Source organism: Lagenorhynchus albirostris, chromosome 20, assembly GCF_949774975.1.
Source record: "Lagenorhynchus albirostris chromosome 20, mLagAlb1.1, whole genome shotgun sequence".
Classification (NCBI taxonomy): domain Eukaryota; kingdom Metazoa; phylum Chordata; class Mammalia; order Artiodactyla; family Delphinidae; genus Lagenorhynchus; species Lagenorhynchus albirostris.
This window is the reverse complement of record NC_083114.1, coordinates 41,452,505-41,463,681: the sequence shown is the minus strand read 5'-3', so window position 1 is coordinate 41,463,681 and position 11,177 is coordinate 41,452,505. Positions and strand designations below refer to the sequence as shown.

General features: G+C 41.3%; 1 protein-coding gene across 35 annotated transcripts in view; it reads left to right on the top strand.

Annotated features, from left to right (window-relative positions):
- Positions 1 to 1,460: 1,460 nt before the first annotated feature.
- BRCA1 (BRCA1 DNA repair associated) overlaps positions 1,461 to 11,177 on the top strand; it is a 63,142-nt gene continuing 53,425 nt past the window's right edge. For all 35 annotated transcript variants that reach the window (XM_060136022.1, XM_060136021.1, XM_060136005.1 and 32 more), the window contains exons 1-2: positions 1,461 to 1,559; positions 9,202 to 9,255. In XM_060136022.1, the coding sequence (XP_059992005.1) occupies positions 1,480 to 1,559; positions 9,202 to 9,255 (134 nt within the window). In that variant the 5' untranslated portion in view covers positions 1,461 to 1,479. The remainder of the gene's footprint in view (positions 1,560 to 9,201; positions 9,256 to 11,177) is intronic.

Below are 11,177 nucleotides of genomic sequence, written 5' to 3'. Positions count from 1 at the left end.
CCCTTTTATTTACCAAAACTGGAGACTTCCATTGCGACGGAAAGGGTGAGGGAATGGGCCCTCTTCCTTCGATTCTTTTAGGCACTATCTTGCGCTCATATTCGGGCCTCAGGTAGCGATTCCGACCCTAGTACAGCAATCACTGTGACATAATAAGCCGCACCTGGAAGCGTAGAGGTAAGGGGTCAGGCGCCTGTTAGAAAACTCGAGCAGAATTCGTTCTCTCCCGTCTCTTTCTAATTACGTAACGCAGGGAAAGAATGGGTGACCAATCAGGAACCCCGAGAGGCTCAGCTCTTTCTGTTCCGCCCTTCCGTAACGTGTTTCGTTCTCGCGTTCTGAGAGGCTCTCGCTAGGCGCAGCGGCCGGTTTCCGTGGCAAAAGGAAAGCGCGGGAATTACAGATTAATTGAAACTGCGACTGCGCGGTGTGAGCGTTCCTGACCAAGGGCGGTCCGGGGGGTTTTTTCAGAGAAGTGGGCCTCTGGGCCCGGGAACCACAGACGCTTTGCTCTGGATAAATGTGAGAGAACCCTGGGGAAGGGAGAGGGGCCTACAGGGTGCTCCGGGGGACAGGCAGTAAACAGGTGTGGAGACAGCAGGGGAGAGGTAACTCCTGAAGGCGAGCAAGATGGGTGCTATCTGCCAAGGGGCGGGCGGAAGATGGAACCTGAGAAGCCTAAGACGTTGAGTCTGGGGAAATCGTGGGGAGGGGGGTAATTTGTGGGTCACGGGGTCGGGGGGAGGCGCTGAAGATAAGGGAGGGGGCAGGGTGTCTCCGAGGGGGAATCCTGATGGTGGAAACTGGAATGGGTCTTGAGGGGGACATCATGGCATACAAAGATGGGCTGGTATATGTGAGATGGAGACCCAGAGGGAAAGCGGGGTGCAGGAATGTGTCTGGGAAGAGGAGGAAACAGAATTTTGTGGGAGGAAGAGCCGTTAAGAACTGGATTCATATGCGTTTCTGCGAAGGGACAAGAAGGAAGTAGAGGGGCGAGCCTCCCTTGGCATATACGCTGCTGGCATGGATGTGCCTGAGGAGGATCCTGAGATGAGTGCAGGCCGGTGGGAAACACTGGGGAAGGACAGGGGTGGGGAGCATTGGTTGGTGTTGATTTTGATTTTAAGCGAGAAAAAGAAAACAGCCGGGATGATTGGAGAATTAGGTGGCTACGACCACTCACCCAGTCAGTCACCCCACTGTGGCTTTCCCGTTCTTGGAGAAAGGAAAAGACCAAAAGGAAGTGATTGGAGGCTAGATGTGAAAAAATAGAGAATTTAAATGGTCTTAATTACAAAAAAACTTGTAGAATTTTTTTAAAATAAGGTTTTTGTCATTAGTTCTATGGTTGATCTGATACTAAAGCATTCCAATTTTAAGTGGCACTTAATGAAATCAAGCTTTTAAACCTTTTAACGTGATTTATTTACATATATATTTAAGTTCATGTGTTAAAGTTCATGGGAACAGGAAGAAATGGATTTTTCTGCGAATCACGTTGAAGAAGTACAAAATGTCCTTAATGCTATGCAGAAAATCTTAGAGTGTCCAATCTGGTAAGTCAAGAGTTTATTAATTTGAGATTCTTCCTTATATCCGATGCAAATGAATAGAATTGACCTTAGATAGAAAGGAGAAAAAATTATAATGTTTATTGAGATTAAGCTATTAAAGTTGCTGCTTTTCTTAACTGAAGAGCTTTAGGAATATAAGAAATTACTCCTTTTTCTCCACTCTAACCTTCCCTCTGTGTCACCTCAACACACACAGTCCCCTGTCTTGAATGTCCACAGACTGTCTTGATTGGCTCTACATTAGGGCAAGGCTCTGGTTTGGCTTAAGTGGCATTTGGGCATTTCATCCATCTCTACAACCAGCTTGATCACTTGGAATGGACATAGTTAATAATGGCAAAATAAAATCACAAATGCTCGGTGTCAGTGAGTGGGTAGGTCTTGGGAGAACCTTTGGTTGAAACTAGCCCTGTACTATATTTAAATAAGAATACTGTGAGTCCTCAAAGCCTTTAGCAAGTTTCTTTGACCCCACCCCCCAGATTTATTCATTTATTTAAAAATTTTTATTTTTTATACAATTTTTAAACATTACTCTCCATTTACAGTTATTATAAAATATTGGCTATATTCCTCATGTTGTATAATACATCCTCGTAGCCTATCTTACACCTAATAGTTTGTACCTCTCACCCCCCACCCCTATACTGCCCCTCGCCCCTCTTAGACTTTTTGAGTGAGCCTTTGTTTCCTTCATCTACAAAATAAGGAGGGGACTAGAGTAGTAAAGGTTTTTTTAGATTGAGGTGTAATTTACATACAGTGAAATGCAGAGAGCTTAAGTGTACAAGTCTATGAGTTTGGGCAAGTGTATATGTATCTGAGTAACCCAGTCAAGATATAGAACATTTCCGGGCTTCCCTGGTGGCACAGTGGTTAAGAATCTGCCTACCAATGCAAGGGACACAGGTTCGAGCCCTGGCCGAGGAAGATCCCACAAGCCGCAGACAACTAAGCCCGTGCGCTACAACTACTGAGCCTGAGCTCTAGAGCCCGCAAGCCACAACTACTGAGCCCACGTGCCACAACTACTGAGTCCATGCGCCTAGAGCCTGTGCTCCGCAACAAGAGAAGCCACCACAATGAGAAGCCCACGCACCACAACAAAGAATAACCCCCGCTCGCTGCAACTAGAGAAAGCCTGTGCACAGCCACGAAGACCCAACACAGCCATAAATGAATGAATGAATGAATGATATAGAATGTTTCCATCACCCCAGAAAGTTATCTTGTGTGGATTCAGGAGCTCTTAACCTGCTGACCCTCCATGACCCTTGGAGGCCTATAGATAGAACTGTATTCTTATATAATTAGTGTCTTATGTAATTTTGTATTTTGTATTTTATATATTTAAAAGCATTGCTCTAAGAAAGGGGTTCATGAGCTTTACCAACTGCCAAAGGGGGTCCATGGTACAACAAAGGTTATGAACCCCAGGTAGTCACTAGCTGACCTCAATGGTATCTCTTAAATCTATAAAATAAATTAAAAACCATACCTCAGAATTTCTTGGTAAAAAGCCAGAAAGGCAATTTAGGAGGATTACTGACTACCCTCTTCCCTCTGTTCTCTTAATTCTGGTCATTCTGGCCTCTTCGCTGCTCTTCAGACATGCGACATATTCTCCTGCCTCTGAGCTTTTATGCTTGCTACATCCTCTGCCTGCAACATTCTTCCCCTGGTAATTGCATGGCTCACAAATCTTGATTGAAATACCATCTTTCAAAGAGGCAGACGATCCCAATTTAAAATTGTAACACTCCAACCCTCAACACATCCCTTATCCCCCTATGTTTACATAATGCTTATTTTTTACATAACTTAAAACTATCTGACATTCTGTATAATTTATTTATCCTTTTTCTCAACCCCCAAAGAATAGAAACTCCCAAGGGCAGAGGTTTTTATTTGTTTTATTTACTTCATATCTTCAGTAGTTAGAACAGTATCTGGGACATAGTAGCCACTCAGTAAACATTTGTTGAAGGTATTAAGTAATAAACTAAACTGGTTCTTTGATAATTTAGTGGTTTTTAACATGGTGATAGTGGTGGATATTATTCAAAAAGTAAACTGAAAAGTTTTACCTTTGCTTTGTGCTTCATGAAAGTTGTTTTTCATACTTGGAGTCAAATAAGATTTTAAAAAATGCAAGTTGTGTTTTCAGAGAGAAACAAGATTTATAAGTAACCTACCTTCTGCTCCCCTGCCTCTCAACATTTCAGCTAAACAAGAACCAAAGCTAAATGAGCTTTACAGCCTAATTTACGAAACATCAGAGCCAGGCAAGCAGGAAATGACAATTGGAAAAAAAATTGCTTTTGAAAAAGCATAAAACTTACTCATGATGATTACAAAGAGTGATCAAAAAGTCCTTAATAGTATGGCATTTGGGTCCATTTATTTTACATTTCCATGGGACTCAGTCATAATAATGTAATGTTCTTTCTCATTCTGGCAAAGTAAACTATCAAATAAAAAAACTCAGATACAGGGGACTCCCTGGTGGCGCAGTGGTTGAGAGTCTGCCTGCCGATGCGGGGGACACGGGTTTATGCCCCGGTCCAGGAGGATCCCACCTGACGCGGAGCGGCTGGGCCCGTGAGCCATGGCCGCTGAGCCTGCGCGTCCGGAGCCTGTGCTCCGCAATGGGAGAGGCCACGACAGCGAGAGGCCCGCATACCGCAAAAAAAAAAAACCCCAAAAAAACTCAGATACATAAAAATTAAAGATGTGAGAATGAAAGTTAATGTTAAATTTTTATTTTCAGTCAACTACTGTGTATTTTCCAGCTCCATATTTATTTATTTTTTCAATCTGTTTTTGTTTTCTTTTGGCTGTGTTGGGTCTTGGTTGCTGTGCGCAGGCTTTCTCTAGCTGTGGTGAGCGGGGGCTGCTCTTCCTTGCGGTGCACGGGCTTATCATTGCAGTGGCTTCTCTTGTTGCGGAGCACAGGCCCTAGAGCATGCAGGCTTCAGTAGTTGTGGCATGTGGGCTCCATAGTTGTGGCTCGCGGGCTCTAGAGCACAGGCTTAGTAGTTGTGACGCACGGGCTTAGTTGCTCCACAGCATGTGGGATCCTCCCGGACCAGGGATCAAACCCATGTCCCCTGAACTGGCAGGCGGATTCTCAACCACTGTGCCATCAAGGAAGTCCTCAATCTGTTTTCTATTAGAAATAGACCTGGTTTTTAAACTAAGACTGTTCTGCCTGGTTGTTAAACCTTAAACTCATACCTAGTTCACTTTTTTTTTTTTTAACATTGCCTAGAACAGTACAATTTGTAGTTAATGTCTTAAATGATTCCTGACTGTGAATGGAAACAATGTTATTTATGGTAACTATAGGGTAGGTTTCCAGCTTCTTTGAGGTCTCAAGCTAAAATTTCTTCTCCTGGCCCCTGAGTCATTATTGGCATTTATTTCTGATAACTGGTAGTTCATTCTAACTCTTTACACGTGAATATACAAATTCGTTGACTTTCGAAGAGTTTGCTAAAATGTGTATCCCAGTGGGTGGTGGTGGTTTTTTGAACCTAACCTATCTTCTTTCTCCAATCACTTACCATGTTGGAAGCTCTAAATATAAATATGCAGTAGACCTAAAATATTTCGTGGTTTCAAAAGTTTAAAATATTTGAGTCACTTTTATTTTTATTTATTTATTTTCAATATAAATTTATTTATTTATTTATTTATTTATTTTTGGCTGAATTGGGTCTTTGTTGCTGCGCGCGGGCTTTCTCTAGTTGCGGCGAGTGTGGGCTACTCTTCATTGCAGTGAGCGGGCTTCTCATTGCGGTGGCTTCTCTTGTTGTGGAGCACAGGCTCTAGGTGCACAGGCTTCAGTAGTTGTGGTTTGTGGGCTCTAGAGCACAGGCTCAGTAGTTGTGGTGCCCGGGCTTAGCTGCTCCGCGGCGTGTGGGATTTTCCCGGACCAGGGCTTGAACCTGTTTCCCCTGTACTGGCAGGCTGATTCTTAACTACTGCGCCACCAGGGAAGCCCTATTTTTATTTTTTAATTAATTAATTAATTAATTAATTTTTGGCTGCGTTGGGTCTTCGTTGCTGTGTGCTGGCTTTCTCTAGTTGCAGCAAGCGGGGACTACTCTTCATTGCAGTGTGTGGCTTCTCATTGTGGTGGCTTCTCTTGTTGTGAAGCACGGCTCCAGGCACGTGGGCTTCAGTAGTTGTGGCTCGCGGGCTCTAGAGCACAAGCTCAGTAGTTGTGGCGCACGGGCCTAGTTGCTCTGTAGCATGTGGGATCTTCCCGGACCAGGACTCGAACCCATGTCCCCTGCATTGGCAGGTGGATTCTTAACCACTACGCCACCAGGGAAGTCCCTGAATCACTTTTATAGTAAGCATTTACTTTCATCAGGACCTAGAAGAGAACATTTTAATTTTTTTCTTTTCATTCCCATTCTCTCTTCAAGCTTTTCCTTCAACAGTAATTACTTTTTTATGTATTGGAGTTTTCATCTGTTCAAAGTTTGTGTTTACAGTATGTTTGTATAGCTTGGTTTTTAATTACTATACTGAAATATAATTATCTCAGAATTGAGTCAGTGGTGAGAATGAAAGCCATCTGGTATCATAGCTAAATCCAACTTCTCTTTTACTGAGAATTTCTTTTGCTGTCTAGCCTATCTGAGGAATAGTGATTTACTAACAGATCAGAGTTTTTTTTGTTTTTCTTTTTAAAATCACTTTCAGTCCCAATAATAATACTAACATTGGTACAAGTCATCTCAGGTTGTAAACATTTTCCCAAGTAGCATTTAATTTTATTCTCAGAATAGCCTCAAGAGACTGGTAGAGTGGGTGACCGAGAAGGAAACTGAGGTTCAGGTAGAGTGGTTGGCCTGAGATCACTCTGCTAACAAAGAGAACTGTAGTAGAAACCCAGTCTTCTGACTTACTCTGTTATTTTTCTTTTCATTGCCCTGTGCTGCGTCAGAAACCCCATGATTGCGAGAGTTGTGTTACCAAACCCTTCATAAGGAGGCTATTGTCCCCCAGCTTTTCTTGTGATCCTTTTCTAAAGAGTTAAACATTTAATGAACCACATTCCTATCACATACACAGGTTACCTGTTCTTTGATGTCTTGCCTGAACTTTACCAAGAATCAGTTTCTGGAACTCTCATTCAGAATAAACACTGAAGACTTAAAATAGCCTGTAGGTTCCTGCATGCTCAGGCTCCCACCTACCTCTCTGACCTCTTCTACTAGTACCTCCCCCTTGATTATTCATCCTAGACCTTGGCGTACTCGGTGTCCTTCAAAAACCCTGGACATGGTCCTGCTCAGAGTCTGTCTTTTCTGCTCCCTCTGCTGGAATGTTCTTCCCCCAACTGTTGCACAGCTTGTTTCCTCACATTGCTCAGCTGTCTGCCAGTGTCACCTTCTCAGTGAGGCCTTTCCTGACTACCCTGTATATACCCTTCTCCCCACACACTGCACTTCCTGTCCCCTTACCTTGCTTTATTTTTCTTTTTAGCACTTATTCCCATATATGTTTGTTTCTCAATCAACTGCCTACCACAACTAGAATGTAAGTTCTGTGAGGGCAGGCTTTATTTTGTTTGCTGCTGTATTTGCATCTCCAAGAGCAGTGCTTGCACATAGTACATGCACAATAAATACTTGTTATATTAGTAAATGAATTAATCTCAGGAGGGCCTTGAGATTTTGTGGTTAGATGGGTAGGGATGAGAATTTGAGTGATGTATTTTCTTTTCTGGAGATTTTAATATTTTTCTAAGTTTATTATTTTCTAAATTTTCTTCAGTGAGTACTTATTACACTGTTCTTACAAAGTAATCACAAACCAAACATCATGTACCTCCGGAAGTGATGTAATAAAAGTACACAGAACCATCTGTAAAGTGTTCTTGCCAAAAAATTGAACCCAATTTTGACTCTAGGTCTACTTTATAGGAAATAGAGGTTAGAGGGACAAGTTAAACCACATCATAGGGTTATAATCAGCAAAATCTAGAATGTGGGAAATTCTGGAGGTCAAATGACCTAGTTTTTTAAATGACGAGGTAAAAAAAGAGGAGAAATCTGTAAAAGAGACTTGAGATATATCAACCAAATGCAATGTGTGGATCTTATTTGGATCCTGATTTAAATGAATTTAATTATTAAATTTTTATGAGACAGTGAGGGAAATTGGAACATTAGTTGTATATTACATGATACTAGGGAAATTATTATTTATTATTATTATTATTTTTTTGCGGTACGTGGGCCTCTCACTGTTGTGGCCTCTCCCGTTGTGGAGCACAGACTCCGGACGCACAGGCTCAGCGGCCATGGCTCACAGGCCAGGCCGCTACGCAGCATGTGGGATCTTCCCGGACTGGGGCACGAACCCGTGTCCCCAGCATCGGCAGGCGGACTCTCAACCACTGCGCCACCAGGGAAGCCCTAGGGAAATTATTTTTTAGGAGTAATAATGGTTTCATGGTTAAACTAAAAGAGTCTTTATCTTTGAAAGATATATTCTGCAATATTTATAGATGAAATGCTATGACAGCTGGGATTTTAAAAAATATTTATTTATTTTATTTATTTTGGCTGCGTCGGGGCTTAGTTGCGGCACGTGGGATCTTCGTTGTGGCATGCAGGATCTTTTTAGTTGCGGCATGCAGGTTCTTAGTCGCGGCATGCATGTGGGATCTAGTTCCCCCACCAGGGATTGAAAGTGGGCCCCCTGCATTGGGAGTGTGGAGTCTTACTCCCGGGACCACCAGGGAAATCCCCTGGAATTTATTTAAAAATAATCTTGGCTTTGAGTGGATTTTGGTATGGATGAAATAAATTGGCTGTGAGCTGATAATTGCTGAAATTGGGTTATGGTACATGGAGTTCATTTTACTGTTTTATTTGTGTAAATGCTTTAAGCCTTCCATATTAAGAAATAAAAAGTAGGGGCTTCCCTGGTGGCGCAGTGGTTGAGAGTCTGCCTGCCAATGCAGGGGACATGGGTTCGTGCCCCGGTCCGGGAAGATCCCACATGCTGCGGAGCGGCTGGACCCGTGAGCCATGGCCGCTGAGCCTGCACGTCCGGAGCCTGTGCTCCACAACGAGAGAGGCCACAACAGTGAAAGGCCTGCGTACCGCAAAAAAAAAAAAAAAAAAAGAAAGAAAGAAAAAATAAAAAGGCAATCACATGCCAAAGAAGTGCTATGAGGGAATTCAAAAGAAATACAAGAAGTTTTTGTCTTTGTGGAGCTTAAAGTTTAGTTAACATATAGGATGTGCACCCACAATGATAGCTCAAAAAAGGTATCAGTGAAAACTAATATGAAATAATATCAGCTAATTTTTTAAATGCTAAAGCTAACATAGAATATAGAAAAGAATGATATATTCTGTTTTGATGTCTGAAAGCTCATTGAGGGTAAGGATCATATTCTCTGCTGTATTTTTGGTTCCTAGTACAGCAGACATTTAATAAATATTTATTGAATGAACTTAAAGCCTTACTTTGACTTAGTTATAGCAGCTTAAAGTTGAACTTCTTTATTAAGAATTCATTTATTCATTTACTTTTAAATGAATTATTGAACCTCATTTCTTTTATTTTCTTTTTTTTTCCCCTACCCTTCTAGTCTGGAGTTGATCAAAGAGCCTGTTTCCACAAAGTGTGATCACATATTTTGCAAGTAAGTTTGAATGTTTTATGTGGCTCCATTATTAGCTTTTGTGCTTATCCTTCATAACACAGGAAACACCTAGCTTTATTAAAGCTTTAGCTTCTTCAATTATGTGAAAAAGAATCGTAAGTTTTTGTAGCCATAGTTTGTGGTAAAATATTGGCATATTTATCTAGTGGGATATGAAATCACTTTGAACAGCTGTTTGTTTTTTGTGTCCATGGGTGAAAGCAGATTGCAAGCAGTTACGAAATAAGCAAATTGTGTTTCAACTGTCCCAGTTTCTCCTTTCTGTTCATTTCTGCATGTCCTTCTGCTCTCTGCCCTCTAAGGTTCAGTGTTTACCTGCTTCATAATCCTTGTGAAAATAGGAAAGGACCTGATATCAGTTTATATTTAGGCTGAAATTCATTCATACCAATGATTCAAGTTATATTTACATTTTTAAGGATTTTGCCCTTTGAAATGGATATGTTTCTTGATGGAAGAATTTCAGAAAAAGTTTGGTAGATAATTTTGTGGAACAGGGGGTTTTCTCCTTTCCTTGATGTTACGCTATGACTGAGGCTTGCCCTGAATGCCAACTTATTTCTTTTTAAGCATTTTTTTCTTTTTTAATTGAAAAGGTAAGCCATGTCAATGGTAATGAGTTTACTAGCATATATGATGCAAAATATTTTTCCCTCCTACCTCAAACCCCTGCCTCCCCCTTCCCTCCCCAGAAAAAAACCACAATTATCAATTTCTTATGTATCCTCTAAGGAATTTTTAGATTCAAGAGTTTGTAACTTGGGATTCATGAATGGTTTTCATGAATTTCCTAGAATTATATTGAATTTTAAGTTCAATTGTATTAAAAACTATGGGCCTGTGCAGTTTTCTGGGAAGACAGTTCATAATTTTCATCAGCTTGGAACGTTTCTGTAACCTAAAAAACATGGAAAGCTTCTGCATTAAGGATAATGAGGGCTGGCTGAAGCTGGAGGAAACCTGTTCCCTTTGGAGGGATATCCTTTGAGCACAAGTCTGCCAGCTGGCCGGCCCCTTCCTTCCTCTGAATTTTACCTTTTTGCTATTTATCTGTCCCAACAAGGATCCAGAGCCCATTTCCACTGTCTCTCACCCCTTTTCCAGGTCACCCCACTGGCCTAGATCTGTTCCCAACAATTTCCTTCTCATTCTTCAGGCCCTTCTTCCTGGTCAGGTGTCATGGCAGCACGGCTTTATCTCTCCTTCAAGAATTTTTAGTTTTGTGGCCTCTAGAGGGAAGCTTCTCAAACTGTCTGTGGTATAGGGCCATTTTCTTTGTAGACCAATACCTTTATAAAACAAAATTTTAAAGTCCCCCTATTTAAAAGGTTACAGATAGCTGAAGACTAACCTTTTAAATGCTGGGACTTTCACTGTTTCTTGACAAGAATCTTTCTGAAATGTACTGTATGCTTTCCTGTCACCTTGAATAATGAATATATGGTATTATAGTGTGTAAAGAAGAGATTAAATTATGAACATTCATTACTTTGAGAGCTTGTGGAAGAAGGCAGTTTTACAGGCAGAGGAAATAATATGAGCAAAGGTATGAAGAGAAGAAAGAATATATTCAGGAAAAAGAAACTAACTTTTCATATATAGAGAGAAGTTGTATTACAGAAGGAAGGAGCCCTCAGAGGGGAGATGATATTTGCAAGAGAGAAAGATCCAAGAGGAGGCAGAGGGATTGGAACTAGAAAATGGATGCTAGAAAGAGAAATAGTTGTTATTCAGTGAAGTTGGAGGTAAAGACATCTGTTGAGATTGAGAAGGTTAAAGTTGGCAACTGGAGGAGAGTGAAAAAGGCTTGCAATTCCTAACATGGAGGATAGGAAAAGCAGAATAGCCAGCCATATATATATATATATATTTTTTTTTTTTTTTTTGCGGTACGCGGGCCT